Source organism: Pongo pygmaeus, chromosome 6 (assembly GCF_028885625.2).
Source record: "Pongo pygmaeus isolate AG05252 chromosome 6, NHGRI_mPonPyg2-v2.0_pri, whole genome shotgun sequence".
Classification (NCBI taxonomy): domain Eukaryota; kingdom Metazoa; phylum Chordata; class Mammalia; order Primates; family Hominidae; genus Pongo; species Pongo pygmaeus.
In genome coordinates this window covers 12,261,482-12,278,193 of record NC_072379.2, presented here as the reverse complement: position 1 = coordinate 12,278,193, position 16,712 = coordinate 12,261,482, and the positions used below count along the sequence as shown (strand labels likewise).

The window sequence follows — 16,712 nt, the reverse complement described above, 5'->3', positions numbered from 1 at the left end:
GATACCTGGGGCGTCCCTTGACACAGTCCAGCTTTCCAGCCACTGCCTTCCCTACAGACAGGACCAGTCATCAGCAGGAACTGGTATCTCAAAATTGTTTTGTTATGACAAAACTGACCATGAGTTGACAATGTTTGGAGCTAGGTGATGGACAAAAGGGGTTTAATATCTGATTCTCTTTTTGTATTAAAAAAAATTGTAATAGGCTGAGTGCAGTGGCTCAGGCCTGTAATCCCAGCAATTTGGGAGGCCGAGGCAGGTGGATCACTTGAGGTCAGGAGTTGGAGACCAGCCTGACCAACATGGTGAAACCCTGTCTCTACTGAAAAATAATTATAATAGAGATGGGGGTCTCACTATACTGCCCAGGCTGGTCTTGAACTCCTGAGATCAAGCAATCCTCCTGCCTTGGCCTCCCAGAGTGCTAGAACTAGAGGTGTGAGTTGCCACACCTGGCTGATTTTCTTTTCCTTTTTTTTTTTTTGGAGACAGTGTCTTGCTTTGTCAACCAGGCTGGAGTGCAGTGGCATGGCAACAGCTCACTGCAGCCTTGACCTCCTGGGCTCAAGCAATCCACCCATCTCTTTTCTAAATTTTTTTTTTGAGCCAGGGTCTCACTCTGTCACACAGGCTGGAGTGCAGTGGCGTGATCTTGGCTCCCTGCAATCTCTGCCTCCTGGGTTCAAGTAATTCTCCTGCCTCACCCTCCTGAGTAACTGGGACTACAGGACAGGTGGGCCACTATGCCCGGTGAATTTCTGTATTTTTGGTAGTCAGGGTTTTGCCATGTTGCTTAGGCTGGGCTCAAACTCCTGAGCTCAAGTGATCCATCCAGCTTGGCCTCCAAAAGTGCTGGGATTATAGGTGTGAGCCACCACAGCCAGCTCCATTTACTGATTTTTTTGTAGAGACAAGGTCTCACTATGTTGCCCAGGCCGGTCTCAAAGTACTGGGCTCAAGCAATCCTCCTGCCTTGGCCTCCCCAAGTGCTAGGCTTATAGGTGTGAGCCACTGTGCCTGACCAATCCTTCCCACTTTTGTGTATTTTTGTATCCTCTGGATCCAGCTAGGATTTGTGCAACCAGACAGCCAAGAAAAAAGAGGTGGTCTTGAGCCGCCATGCCCCTGCCTTTCTGACCTTGGTATCGGTCCACCATCCAGCCTGCCCTCTGAATGGGTCCACCTTTGCTCACTGTTTCAACCAGACAGCCATCAGTTCCTTATAAAGAACTGTGGCCAGGCAGGGTGGCTCATACCTGTAATCCCAGCACTTTGGAAAGCCGAGGCAGGTGGATCACTTGAGATCAGGAGATCGAGACCATCCTGGCTAACAGGGTGAAACCCTGTCTCTACTAAAAATACAAAAAATTAGCCAGGCGTGCTGGTGGGTGCCTGTAGTCCCAGCTACTTGGGAGGCTGAGGCAGGAGAATGGCGTGAACCCGGGAGGCGGAGCTTGCAGTGAGCCAAGATGGTATCACTGCACCTGCACTCCAGCCTGGGCGACAGAGAGAGACTCCGTCTCCAAAAAAAAAAAACACAGAAAGCAGAGGAGCGGAGGAGATGAGGGAGACTGGGCTGCAGACATGAACTTTAAGGCTGCCAGGATTCCAGATCTAGTTTTTTTTTTTTTTTTTTTTTTTTTGAGACAGTCTCATTCTGTCATCCAGGCTGGAGTACAGTGGCATGATCTTGGCTCACTGCAACCTCTGCCTCTTGGGTTCAAGCGATTCTTCTGCCTTAGCTTCCCTAGTAGCTAGGACTATAGGCACGTACCACCACACCCAGCTAATTTTTGTGTTTTTAGTATAGACAGTATCTCCTCTACTTTCTCTATATCTTCTATCCCATCCTCCTGTTTCTCCCACTCAGTCACCCACAAGTCAGTTTCTAGGCCCATCCTTCCCATCTGGGCCTGCCTGTGCTCAGCATTTGGCCCTACCTGAGGCATCCAGATGATCTTCTGTGTCCGGAGGAAGTGGTACATGCCTGAGAAGCGTTCATAGCCCCCTTTCAGGATGTAGACGGGGTGGTGGGTGAGGCGGGTCAGGATCCTGCCATACTCAATAGCTGCCTGAGGTACCAGATCTGAGAGTGGAGACCAAAGACATGAATGTCTCCTGTGTATCTGCCATTGGTCTAGAGCTGGGATAGATGACCACTTTCTTCTGAAATGCAATTATTTTATTTATTTTTTGAGACGGAGTCTCACTCTGTCGCCCAGGCTGGAGTGCAGTGGTATGATCTTGGCTCACTGTAAACTCTGCCTCCTGGGTTCAAGCGATTCTCCTGCCTCAGCCTCCCAAGTAGCTGGGACTACAGGCGCCCACCATGCCCGGCTAATTTTTTATTTTTAGTATAGACAGGGTTTCACCATGTTTGCCAGCCTGGTCTTGAACTCCTGAGCTCAGGTGATCCTCCAGCCTCGGCCTCCCAAAGTGCTGGGATTACAGGCGTGAGCCACCATGCCCGGCCTGAAATGCAATTATTTAGGAAGCTGAAGCAAGTATAGAGATGCATTATATTAAAATTTTAAAAGTAGCTTACCACCAGGTTTGTTTTTTGTTTTTGTTTTTGAGATTGAGCTTCACTCCATCTGGCTGGAGTGCAGTGGTACAATCTCGGCTCACTGCAACCCCCACCTCCTGGGCTCACACCATCCTCCCACCTCAGCCTCCCAAGTAGCTGGGACTGTAGGTGCGCACCACCACACCTGGCTAAATTTTGTATTGTTTTGTAGAGACAGGGTCTCACTTTTTTGCCCAGGCTGGTCTTGAATTCCTGAGCTCAAGCAATCTACCTGCCTCAGCCTCCCAAAGTGCTGAGATTACAGGTGTGCTCAGCCTAAGTTAATCTTCTTTTCTGCAAACTCTGAGATATGTGTATTGTATGATGTCATACAATACATATATCTCAGAGTTTACAGAAACTGCCAGCTCCAGTTAACCACTCATATGTATACATATAGTTTACATATTATATACATGTATATATTATATATATTTATACCATATATATGTAAACTATATGTTGTATATCATACAATTCACCCATTTAAAGTGTACAATTCAAAACATATAGACCAATAGAACAAAATAGATAACCCAGAAATAAAGCCACACACCTATAACCATCTCATCTTCAACAAAGTTGACAAAAATAAGCAATGGAGGCTGGGGATGGATGGTGGCTTACATCTATAATCCCAGAACCTTGGGAGGCAGAGGCAGGAGGATTGCCTGAGCCCAGGAGTTTGAGACCAGCCTAGGCAACATGGCAAGACCCCGCCTCCACAAATAAAATTCAAAAAATTATGAGTGTGTGGTGGCGGGCACCTGCAGTTCCAGCTACTAGAGAGGCTAAGGCAGGAGGATCACCTGAGCCAGGGCGGTTGAGGCTGTAGTGAGCAATGGTCGTGCCACTGCACTATAGCCTTGGAGAGAGAGCAAGACCCTGTCTCAAAGAACAGGAACGGGGAAAGGACTTCCATTTATTGGTCAATAAATGCTACTAAGATAACTGGCTATCCATATGCAGAAGAATGAAACTGGACCCCTATCACCATATACAAAAATCAACTCAAGATGGATTAAAAACTTAAATGTAACACCTCAAAACTATAGAAATCCTAGAAGAAAATCTAGGAAATATCCTTCGTGACATTGGCCTTGGCAAAAAATTTTTGGCTAAGTCCTCCAAAGCAATTGCAACAAAACAAAAATTGACAAGTGGGACCTAAGGACATGAAAGTGCTTCTGCACAGCAGAGAAACTACCAGAGTAAACAAATAGCCTGCAGAATGGGAGAAAGTATCCACAAGCTATACATCCAACAAATATCCAATATCCAAAATCTATAAGGAACTGAAATCAAGAAGCGAAAAACAAACAACCTCTGATGGTTAATACTGAGTGTCAACTTGATTGAGTTGAAGGATGCAAAGTACTGATCCTGGGTGCATCTGTGAGGGTGTTGCCAAAGGAGATTAACATTTGAGTCAGTGGACTGGGAGAGGCAGACCCACCCTCAATCTGAGTGGGCACCAGCTAATCAACTGCCAGTACAGCTAGAACATAAAGCAAGCAGAAATACATGAAAAGACTACACTGGCCTAGCCTCCCAGCCTACATCTTTCTCCCCTGCTGGATGCTTCCTCTCCTCAAACATCGGACTCCAAGTTCTTCAGCTTTGGGACTCAGACTGGCTTCCTTGCTCCTCAGCTTGCAGACAGCCTATTGTGGGACCTTGTGATCACATGAGTTAATACTCCTTAACAAACTCCCATATATATATATATATATATATACGTGTGTGTATATATGTATATACATGTATATATGTACACATGTGTATATACATGTGCATATACATATGTATATATACGTATATCTATACGTGTGTATATATATGTGTATCTATACGTGTGTGTATATATACGTATATCTATATACGTATATCTATATGTGTGTATATATACATACATCTATACGTATGTGTGTATATATACATACATCTATACGTATGTGTGTATATATGTATACCTATACGTGTGTGTATATATACATATATCTATACACATATATGCGTATAGGTATACATATATACGTGTATATATACACACACATATATGTATGTATATATATACACACACACATAGATATATATATCTCCTATTAGTTCTGTCCCTCTAGAGAACTGTAATACACAACTCTATTAAAAAGTGGGCAAACGACATAAACAGACACTTTTCAAAAGACATACAAGCAGCCAACAAACATGAAAAAATGCTTGACATCACTAATCATCAGAGAAATGCAAATCAAAACCACAATGAGATAACCTTCTCACACCAGTCAGAATGGCTTTTATTAGAAAGCCAAAAAATAATAGATGTTGACAAGGCTATGGAGAAAAGGAACACTTACATACTGTTGGTGGGAATGTAAAGTAGTTCAGCCCCTGTGGAAAGGAGTTTGAGATTTATTTGTCAAAGAACCAGAAATAGAACTACCATTCAACCCAGCAATCCCATTAGTACGTACACATCCAAAAGAAAATACATTGTTACACCAAAAGGATACCTGCACCCATATATTCACAGCAGCACTATTCACAACAGCAAAGACATAGAATCAACTCAAGGGCCCATCAACAACGGATTGTATTTATTATTTATTTAATTTTTTTTAGATGGAGTCTCGCTCTTGTCGCCCAGGCTGGAGTGCAATAGCACGATCTTGGCGCACTGCAACCTCCACCTCCCTGGGTTCAATTAATCTTCCTGCCTCAGCCTCTCGAGTAGCTGGGATTACAGGAATGCACCACCATGCCCGGCTAATTTTTGTATTTTTAGTAGAGATGGGGTTTCACTATGTTAGCCAGGCTGGTCTCAAACTGCTGACCTCAAGTGATCCACCCGCCTTGGCCTCCCAAAGTGCTAGGATTACAGGCATGAGCCACCGTGCCCGGCCCCAGATTGGATTTTTTAAATGTGGTACACATATACCACAGAATACTACACAGCTATAAAAAAAGAACAAAATCATATCCTCTGCAGCACCATGGATGGAGCTGGAGGCCATTATCCTAAACGAACTAACACAGATATAGAAAACCAGATACCACATGTTCTCATTTATAAGTGCAAGCTAAACATCAGGTGCATATAGAAATAAAGACGCAAACAACAGACCGTGAAGAATACGAGGAGGACAGAGAGAGGGACAGGGGTTGAAAAACTACCTACTGGGGCCGGGCGCGATGGCTCACACCTGTAATCCCAATACCTTGGGAGGCCAAGGCAGGCGTATCATCTGAGGCCAGGAGTTTGAGACCAGCCTGGCCAAGATGGCGAAACCCCGTCTGTACTGAAAATACAAAAAATAGCCAGGTGGGGTGGTGCGCACCTGTAATCCCAGCTACTTGGGAGGCTGAGGGGAAGCAGAGACTGCAGTGAGCCAAGATCACACCACTGCACCCCAACCTGGGCAACAAGAGCAAAACTCCATCTCAAAAAAAGAAAAAAAAAAAAAGACAAGACAAAAGAAAAAGAAAAAAGAAAAACTACCTATTGGGTTCTATGCTCACTACCTGGGTGATGGGTTCAATATACAATTCAGTGACTTTTAGTATATTCAGAATTATGCAACCATCCCCCACAATCAATTTTAGAATGTTTTCTTCTATTTTTAGTATGTATTTGAGACAGAGTCTCACTATGTTGCCCAGACTGGTCTCGACTCCTGGGCTCAAGCAATCCTCCCACGTCGGCTCCTCAAAGTGCTGGGATTACAGGTGTGAGCCACAGTGCCTGGCCTAATTTTAGAACATTTTCATCACCCCTACAAAGGACCCTGTACCACTAAACAGCCAGATCCGTTTTTCCCCAAACTCCCAGCTCCACTTAACCACTCATTTCTATGGATTTGCCTATTCTGGACTTTTCATGTAGATGGACTAATACGTGATGTTTTGCATCTGACTTCTATCACTTACCATGACCTCTTTAGTGTGCATCTACATTATAGCACATGTCAGTACTTTTTTTTTTTTTTTGAGACCGAGTTTCACTCTGTTGTCCGGGCTAGAGTACAATAGCACAAACTCGGCTCACTGCAACCTCTGCCTCCCAGGTTCAAGTGATTCTCCTACCTCAGCCTCCCTGGTAGCTGGGATTACAGGCGCGTGCCACCATGCCCAGCTTATTTTTAATAGAGATGGGTTTCACCACGTTGGCCAGGCTGGTCTTGAACTCCTGACCTCAGGTGATCCTCCCGCCTTGGCCTTCCAAAGTGCTGGGATTACAGGCATTAGCCACAGCGCCCAGCCCCATTCCTTTTTATAGTTGAGTAATATTCCATTGTGTGGACAGACCACATTCTGTTCTACCTGTTTAGCTGCTGATAGACACTTAGGTTGTTTGTGCTTTTTGGCTATTATGAATAACGCTGCTATGAATATTCACGTAAAAGCTTTGGTGTGGATGTGTTTTCATTACTTCAGAGTCTATATCTTAACCTTCTGAAGAAACACCACACTGTTTTCCAGTGACTGCACCATTTTACTTTCTGGTTCGCAGTGTACGAAAGGCTTCCAATTTCTCCATGTTCTCACCAACACTTATTATCATCTGTCTCTTTGATTATGACCATCCCAGTGGGTGTGAATAATATCTCATTGTGGTTTTGACATCAATTTAATCTTAAACACCTTCACTGATCTGCAGAATCACAATCAGACTGTATGTAAATTAGACGTATGTGACAGGAAGTTTGCATAATTAGGGCTAAGCCAAGACATCCTTAAACCAAGATATCCTGAGGCCAGGTTCTGGCCCAGAAAGAGAAATAGTGTGTGGCAGACTTCAGAGAGCCAGATAAAAGGAGAAAGAAAAGAGCATGGACTCTAACTTCCTTTTTAAAAAAAAAAAAAGTTTTTTTATTTTTTGAGACAGGGTCTTACGCTGTCACCCAGGCTGGAACACAGTGGTACAGTCATAGCTCACTGCAGCCTTGACCACCTGGGCTCAAGTGATCCTCCTGCCTCAGCCTCCTGAGTAGCTGGTGCTACAGGCATGCACCACCACGCCTGGCTAAATTTTTTTTTTTTTGTATTTTTGGTAGAGACGGGGCCTTGCTATGTTGACCAGGGTGATCTCAAACTCCTGGCTTCAAGCAACCCTCCTGCCTCAGCCTTACAAAGTGCTGGAATTAAGAGTGTGAGGCACCGTGCCTGGCTAACTCTGCTTCCATATTGAATTTTTGTTCAGGGAGACAAAGACAATTCCAGAAGGGGCTGTGGAGGATATAAGTGGCTGGGACCTATCTGAGAGATGGCACTGGCAGGAAGAATCTGGAATCTGCAGCCAGGCTGAGAGAGAATCTGCAGCTGTCAAGACAGGAGCCAAAGCTCACCCCACAGGGCCTGGCTCAGAAGTCAGAGAGTTCAGGCCAGGCATGGTGGCTCATGCCTGTAATCCATGCACTTTGGGAAGCCAGTGCAAGAGAATTGCTTGAAGCCAAGAGTTCGAGACCAGCCTGGGCAACAGAGCGAGACCCTGACTCAAAAAAAAAAAAGGAAAGAAGAGGGTGTTGAGAGAAGCCTTGAGATGGTCTTGTACACCCAAAGACTTTTCATTGACCTGAAAGATGCCATTTGAAACAAGTAAAGTTGCCTTGAATGCACAAGTTGTGTGGTTGTGGTTTCCTGTGAATGGGGGCCCCATAGCAAAGTAAGGTCAGTTACAGAATGTAAAGGGGATTATCCGTGTTAAGCACCATCTCCTAGGGTTTCAAGGCCTAGCCTACAGTCCTAGGATTGCAGACCAGAGCCCAACAGAATGAGCTTAGGGAAGAAGGGACAATTTCCTGGCCAAGGACCTCCTAGGACAAAAGTCCAGACAGCTGGTTTTATGAAAGGTGGGAGCATAGCGCCACCCAGTGGCAGTTGGTGTGAGTGCCCCCAGCTTCTGGAACTGCACCCACAGGTGCAGTTCTGATTCCTAGAAGCAGAGCTCCCAGTGCCAATGGCAAGGGGTGGTCAGCCCAAAACTAGGGGCTCATGAAGAACACAGCAGAGCCTCAGAGGTTCGATGGAGCACATTGGAACTGACCACGCTTTAATGTTCTCACTTGGGGCTGCGTGCTCTCGTGCCACTACCCAATCCCTGGGGGACAGGACAGAGCCAAAAGGCCTGGGTTTGAATCCTGGCCCCACCACTTACAGGTGTGGTGGTTTAAAAATATGTCCACAACACTTTTAAAAGCTGAAGTCTCAGGCAACACAGCAAGACCCTGTCTTTACAAAAAGTAAATAAATGAGCTGGGTACCTTATCTTGCCATATCACCCAGGCTGGTCTTGAACTCCTGGGCTCAAGTGATCCTCCTGCCTCAGCCTCCCAAAGTGCTGGGACTACAGGTATGAGTCACTGGGCCTGGCTTCCTCACAGCTCTTGATGTTAGTTAGCATCCTTGTAAGTTGTTCTGCAGATCCAAGTAAAGCCCTTGGTTCCTGGTGCATGGCACACATGGAACTGTCCCCATAAACTTTGTGAAATTAATCAGCAAAGAAGGGAGGGGAACAAATGAAAATAAAGCAAGCTTGCAGCACATTCAGCATTCATCACTAAGTCACCTTGCTTGCTCTCCAACCTGCTTGCTCACAGCTGTTTGATGTGTATTGTCCTAGAATCACATAGACCCTGTTACAAGAATTTTATTTTTTGAGGAGTCGTCTCTCGCTCTGTCGCCCAGGCTGGAGTGCAGTGGCATGATCTCCGCTCACTACAAGCTCTGCCTCCTGGGTTCACGCCATTCTCCTGCCTCAGCCTCTCAAGTAGCAGGGACTACAGGCGCCCGCCACCACGCCCGGCTAATTTTTTGTATTTTTAGTAGAGACGGGGTTTCACCGTGTTAGCCAGGATGGTCTCGATCTCCTGACCTCGTGATCCGCCCGCCTCGGCCTCCCAAAGTGCTGGGATTACAGGCATGAGCCACCGTGCCCGGCCAAGAACACAGTTTCCCTTAACTGCTCTGTAGGTGACAACTTGAACGTCAAGGAACACTGTTTTCTCTTTGAGATATTCTTTCAGGTCCTGCATACTGATGAAACCACTGACATCAGCTGATCTGAAGGGCCCCACAGGAGCTGACTCACCAAAGAACGCAGTTTCCACGTCCTGATTATTTCATCCCCCTTTCCTCCACCAATCAATGACCCCAATTTTCCAGTCCCTCACCCTCCCCAATCCCCTTAAAAACCCCATTCCAAACTCCTTGGGGAGATGTATTTGAGGGCCTCTTCCCATCTCCTTGCTTGGTATCCAGTGATCACGAAGCTCTTTCTCTGATGCAAACCCTGCTGTCTCAGTGTCATTGGCCTGTTCCCATGCCATGGGCATATGAACCTGTTGGTCCTATAACAAATTTGTTCAATAGCCGTTAACTATTATTCTTGCTACTGTTGCATAAAACCCACCTTTGCCATCACCATCAGAGTCTGAATCATCATCATCATCTTTTAAGAATATCTCCAGGGTGCTGGTGTTGTTATCATACACCACGCAGTACTTCACACACTCCAGGTCCACAGACTCCGGGAGAAGATATTCATTATTTTTCTTAAAAAAAAAAAAAACACACACACAAGAGAGGCCTGTTGGTGGGCAGGTTCGGTTGAGCAGAGACTCCCTGCATAGCAGCACTGGGAGGAGCTAAGACTGCACTCTCTCCCCTGACTATACATACAGGCCCAGAAGCACTGAGACAGTGGATGGAGAGTCTGTTAAATCCCAAGGATCCTCGGCATCTATGTTCCCTTCTGAGAAAAGCTGACCACAGCTGACTGGACCAGAGAGAAGTGCCTGACCAAAGAACAGCTGGTCTGACTGATCCACAGCCTATTAGGTACCCTGGTGTCAGAGAAACCATGGTCAATTGAATTAGTGACATCCTTTCTCATGGGGAGAGTGTTTGGCAGTGGAGACTGAATCCAGAAACACCAGACTGGATGCAGTGGTTTGCACCTGTAATCCCAACACTTCAAGAGGCCAAGGCAGGAGGATTGCTTGAGGCCAGGAGTTCGAGACCAGCCTGGGCAACATTGCAAGACCCTCATCTCTATGAAAAAAAAATACAAAAATGCCAGGCATAGTGGCATGTGCCCGTAGTCCCAACTACTCAGGAGGCTGAAGTGAAAGGATCACTTGAGCCCAGGAGGTGGAGGCTACAGTGAGCTGTGATTGTGTCACTGCACTCCAGTCTAGGTGACAGAGCAAGACCCTGTCCCAAAACAACAAAACAGAACAAAAAACACTCAAAAAGGCGGCAGTAAGTAGACAGTGTGTAGAAGCAGAAGTCATGAGTGAGCAGAAGGAATGAGATGGACTAGAAGATCAAATGTGGCTGGTCATGGTGGCTCATGCCTATAATCCCAGCTACCTGGGAGGCTGAGGTGGGAGGACCGCTTGAGCCCTGGAGTTCAAAGCTGCAGTGAGCTATGACTGCACCACTGCACTCCAGCCTGAGTAACAGGGTGAGACTATGTCCCAAAAAAACAAAAACAAAACAAAACAAACAAAAAACCTCATGGATTATAAGATGTACTACCAATTTAACCAGGAGTGTGCACAAAAGAGCGACTTATTGGCAGATAACATTCCAGGCAAGGCAAAGATGCAGCCGGTTTCCAAACCTAAAGCAGCTGGCTCTAGGACCCAGAGACCCTAAAGCCCAGACCTCCTTCGGGCTCTCCTCCTCTCTGCTTCCCCCTCCACCCCTCCACACTGACTTCCCCTTCTCAGATGGCTTCCTCCAGAGGCTTGAGCCACAAACCCCAGCAATGCTCAGAGTCCCATCTTCCCAATTCCACCACCAGGCTGGACAGAGACACCTTTCTCTAATTCCAATTCTGATTGGCTCAGCTTTCATGCCAGACCCATGACCAATCACTGTGGCCAGGGTTCTGGATATTATTTTATTTTAGAGACAGGGTCTCACTCTGTTGCCCAGGCTGGACTGCACCGGTGCAGTCATAGCTCACTGCAGCCTTGAATTCCTGGGCTCAAATGATCTTCGCACTTCAGCCTCCTGAGTAGCTGGGACCACGGGCATGCACCACCACACTTGGCTAATTTATATATTTATATCTCTCTATATAGATGTATTTGTAGAGACAAAAAAAGCCCGGTGTGGGGGGTGCACATGTAGTCCCAGCTACTCGGGAGGCTGAGGTGAGAGATCACTTGAGTTTGGGAGGTGGAGGCTGCAGTGAGCTATGATTGCATCACTGCACTCCAGCCTGGGTGACAGAGCAAGACTTGTCTCAAAACAACAACAAGGCCAGGGGCGGAGGCTCATGTCTGTAATCCCAGCACTTCGGGAGGCCAAGGCGGGCAGATCACCTGAGGTCAGGAGTTTGAGATCAGCCTGGCCAACATGGTGAAACCCCGTCTCTACTAAAAATACAAAAATTAGCCAGGCGTGGTGGCACACGCCTACAGTACCAGCTACCAAAGAGGCTGAAGCAGGAGAATGGCTTGAACCCGGGAGGCAGAGGTTGCAGTGAGCCGAGATCATGTCACTGCACTCAAGCCTGGCCAACAGAGTGAAACTGTCTCAAAACAACAACAAGAACACCACCACCACTCAAAAAGAAGGCAGTAAACAGATGCCTTCTCAGGTCCCACTGTGCTGTTCAGGATGGTCTCAAACTCTTGGGCTCAAGCAAACTCCCCACCTCGGCCTCCCAAAGTGTTGGGATTACAGACATAAGCCACCGCGCCTGGCCAGAATATTACTTTAGAGAGCACCACTAGAAACCCATGGTTTGAGCAGAGAGAGGAGACGTTCCCCTCAAAAACGGGGAGGTGTTGGGCAGAAAAACAACCGAAATTCACCACACCCACTTTTAGGGAAAAAGACACTACCACATTAAAAGTACAAAACAGGCCAGGCCTGGTGGCTCACGCCTGTCATCCCAGCACTTTGGGAGGCTGAGGAGGGAGGACTGCTTGAGCCCAGGCGTTCAAGACCAGCCGGGGTAACATAGCGAGACCCCATCGCTACAAAAAATACAAGTTAGCTGGGTGTGGTGGTGCACGCCTATGGTCCCAGCTACTGGGAAGGGTGAGGTAGGAGGACTGCTTGATCCTGGGAGTTCAAGGCTGCAGTGAGCTGTGATGGTGCCATTGTACTCCAGCCTGAGCGATAGAGTGAGACCCTGTCTCAAAACAAAACAAAACAAAAAAAACAAAGCCATACAAATCGGCCAGGTGCGGTGGCTCACGCCTGTAATCCCAGCACTTTGGGAGGCCGAGGCAGGCGGATCACGAGGTCAGGAGTTTGAGACCAGCCTGGCCAATATGGTGAAACTCCATCTCTACTAAAAATGCAAAAATTAGCCAGGTGTGGTAGTACACGCCTGTAGTCCCAGCTATTCGAGAGGCTGAGGCAGAAGAATTGCCTGAACCTGGGAAGCGGAGGTTGCAGTGAGCCGAGATCGTACCACTGCACTCCAGCCTGGGCGACAGAGTGAGACTCTGTCTCAAAAAAAAAAAAAAAAAAAAAAATCAACAGTAGGACATATTCTGTTTTCAAAAAAAAAAGTTACAGTATGGGATACATGTGCGTCATAGAAGGAAACATGGCAGCACGGTGCTGCTAAAGTTACAGTATGGGATATATGTGCGTCATAGAAGGAAACATGGCAGCAAGGTGCTGCCAAGGTGTCAGGTGAGAGTGGAAGAGAACTGGGAATGAGGCTAGAGACAGAGGTGGTCAGATCCAAGAAGGCTGAGAACGGGGCTGGGGGGCAGGCTGGGAGCCTTTCTGTCCTGCTGGGGCTGGGAATGCCCTGAAGGCCTCAATCTGCTAACTGGGAAGCTAGAGAGGGAAGGCAAGAGCCAAGATTGCGCCACTGCACTCCAGCCTGGGCAACAAGAGCGAGACTTTGTCTCAAAAAAAAAAAAAAAAAAAAAAGCTATCAGTCTGAATTGGAGGTGCTGAGGGGCAGAGGCCCAGAGCAGGAGGTGCTGCCAGAATCAAAGAAATGCACAGACTTGAAAGCTGAGTGGGAACAGAGGCGCATACATCATGAGGGGCTCTGAACCCGTTGCAGCAAAAGGCCTGCAATGGGGATTAAGAGTAAGATTATGGGCCGGGCGTGGTGGCTCATGCCTGTAATCCCAGCACTTTGGAAGGTCAAGGCGGGTGGATCACCTCAGGTCAGGAGTTCAAGACCAGCCTGGCCAACACGGCGAAACTCCATCTCTACTAAAAATATAAAAATTAGCCAAGCGTGGTGGCAGGTGCCTGTAACCCCAGCTACTAGGGAGGCTGAGGCAGGAGAATCCCTTGAACTTGGGAGATGGAGGTTGCAGTGAGCTGAGATTGCACCACTGCACTCCAGCCTGGGCAGGCAGGCAGAGCGAGATTCTGTCTCAAAAACAAAAAAAGACAAAAAGACAATAATGATGGATTTGTATGGGGAAATATCCTGGAAAAATACAGCCTGCCCATGCTCCCTGCTGAGTTATCGAGTTATGTGCAGAAAAAGAAACAGAGAGGCCAGGCGTGGTGGCTCACGCCTGTAATCCCAGCACTTTGGGAGGCTGAGGTGGGCGGATCACGAGGTCAGGAGATGGAGACCATCCTGGCTAACACAGTGAAACCCTGTCTCTACTAAAAATACAAAAAATTAGCCAGGCATGGTGGCGGGCGCCTATAGTCCCAGCTACTCGGGAGGCTGAGGCAGGAGAATGGCATGAACCTGGGAGGCGGAGCTTGCAGTGAGCCAAGATCGCGCCACTGCACTCCAGCCTGGAGGACAGAGCGAGACTCCGTCTTAAAAAAAAAAAAAAAAAAAAAAGCAGAGACGGGATGTGGACAAGTACAGCGGGAATGGGGAGGAAAGGGGAATTTTAGAAGACAAAGTTTTATTTTATTACTTTTGAGACAGGGTCTTGCTCTATCGCCCAGGCTGAAGTGCAGTGGTGCAATTGGCCTCCTGGACTCAAGTGATCCTTCCACCTCGGCCTCCCGAGTAGCTGGTACTACAGAGGTGCATCACCACGTTGAGTTAATTTTTCAATTTTTTTGTAGAGACAGGGGTCTTGCTATGTTGCCCAGGCTGGTCTTGAACTCCTGGACTCAAGCAATCCTCCTGCTTCGGCCACCCAAAGTGCTAGGATTACAGAAGTAAGCCGCCATGCCCCGCCCAAAATTTTAGATGTAAATTTGCCAGGACTGCTAATTGCATGTGGATATGTCATTGCAGCTTTAAGCTCCAGTGAAATCTGTCAAGAAAGTACCCTGACAGATACGGAGATCAAGGACAGACCAGTAGTTACATTCAGGCAGCAAAAGGAGAAAATGAAGGTGAACTAATGAGATAGAAAATAAACCAGGGGGCCCAGGCACAGTGGCTCACGCCTGTAATCCCAGCACTTTGGGTGGCCAAGGCAGGCAGATCACGAGGTCAGGAGTTCCAGACCAGCCTGTCCAACATGGTGAAACCCTGTCTCTACTAAAGATACAAAAAAAAAAAAAAAAAAAAATAGCATGTTGGCACAAGTCTGCAGTCCCAGCTACTCAGGAGGCTGAGGTAGGAGGGCTGATTGAACCCAGGAGTTCAAGCCATGATTGTGCCACTGCACTCCTGCCCAGGTGACAGAACAAGACCCTGTCCCTAAAAATTTTAAAAATAAAGCTCCAAAAATAAAGATAAAAATGAAAAAAAATATATAAAAACGACAAATAAAATAAAAACAGAAAAAATAATTAAAAACAACAAAAAAAGAAAGCTCCATGAGGGCAGGGACAATGAACTCAGGCTGTTGTATTCTGTTGTATCCCCAGGGTCTGGAATGGTACCTGGCATATCAAGGAATTAAATCAATATTTGGCCAGGCTTAGGCGGCTCACATGTGTAATCCCAGCACTTTGGGAGGCCAAGGCGGGAGGATGGCTTGAGTCCAGGAGTTCAAGAGCAGCCTGGGCAACACAGTGCAACCCCATTTCTACAAAAAATACAAAAATTAGCCAGGCCTGGTGGCATTCCCCATTGTAGTCTCAGCTACTCTGGAGGCTGAGCGGGGTAGGACTGCTCGAGCCCAGGATTTTTTTTTTTTTTTTTTAGGACCAAGTCTCACTCTGTTGCCCAGGCTAGAGTACAGTGGCGTGATCTCAGCACACTGCAACCTCCACCTCCCAGGTCCAAGCGATTCTCATGTCTCAGCCTCCCAAGTAGCTGGGATTCAGGTGTGAGCCACCACACCCAGCTAATTTTTGTATTTTTAATAGAGATGGGGTTTCACCATGTTGGCCAGTCTGGTCTCGAACTCCTGACCTCAGGTGATCTGCCTGTCTCAGCCTCACAAAGTGCTGGGACTGCAGGCATGAACCACCACGCCTAGCCAAGCCCAGGAGTTTAAGGTTGCAGTGAGCTATGACTGTGCCACTGCACTCCAGCCTGGATGACAGAGCGAGACCCAGTCTCGAAAAATAAAATAAATCAATATTTGTCTAATGGAGTTGTTGACCATTCTTGGGGGATGGGAGGACACCTGAGAAAATGTGTGAGGGTGAGAGGTGTGGAAGACCACCACAGTGGGTACAGAGAAAACAGTCCTGCCTCTGTTGCCCCCTGGATTGAGGGTGAAACCTCCCACTCTTCCCCACCCCACTGCAAGGTAGCCAGCCTGCCCCAGATCCCGACGCTGCCCATGTACCTTCTTCACTCGAAGGGCAGTGATCACATGGCTTTCATCATACTCCCATTTGGAACGGACATCTGGAAAGGAAAAGTATTTAAGAACTGAATTTGCAAAGGAACATATGACCAAACTACTTAGAGGACTTACGTCGTCATCAACGTCTATTTGTTTGGCAGTTAAGGGATAGTCATTGTCAGTTTAAAACTTCAGATGTGGGGCTGGGTGTGGTGGCGTGCACCTGTAATCCCAGCATTTTGGGAGGCCGAGGCAGGTGGATCACTTGAGGCCAGGAGTTCAAGACCAGCCTGGCCAACACGGCAAAATCCCATCTCTACTAAAAATACAAAAATTAGCCGGGTGTGGTGGCAACACCTGTAGTCCCAGCTACTCAGGGGGCTGAAGAAAGACAGTCACTTAAATCTGGAGGTGGAGCTTGCAGCGAGCCAAGATCACACCATTGCACTCCAGCCTGGGCAACAGAACAAGATTCTGTTTCATAAATA

At 47.2% G+C, this 16,712-nt stretch overlaps 1 protein-coding gene across 12 annotated transcripts in view; it reads right to left on the bottom strand.

Moving 5' to 3' along the window:
* Positions 1 to 16,712, bottom strand: part of STYXL1 (serine/threonine/tyrosine interacting like 1) — a 55,647-nt gene that overhangs the window by 17,584 nt on the left and 21,351 nt on the right. For 9 of the 12 annotated variants that reach the window (XM_054496567.2, XM_054496570.2, XM_063668203.1 and 6 more), the window contains 3 exons: positions 16,225 to 16,286; positions 9,975 to 10,116; positions 1,941 to 2,086 (listed from right to left, as the gene is read on the bottom strand). In XM_054496567.2, the coding sequence (XP_054352542.1) occupies positions 1,941 to 2,086; positions 9,975 to 10,116; positions 16,225 to 16,286 (350 nt within the window). Of the gene's footprint in view, positions 1 to 1,940; positions 2,087 to 4,923; positions 4,958 to 9,974; positions 10,117 to 16,224; positions 16,287 to 16,712 lie in introns of those variants that run through there. The other 3 variants (XM_054496573.1, XM_054496575.1, XM_054496574.2) reach the window with 3 other exon arrangements.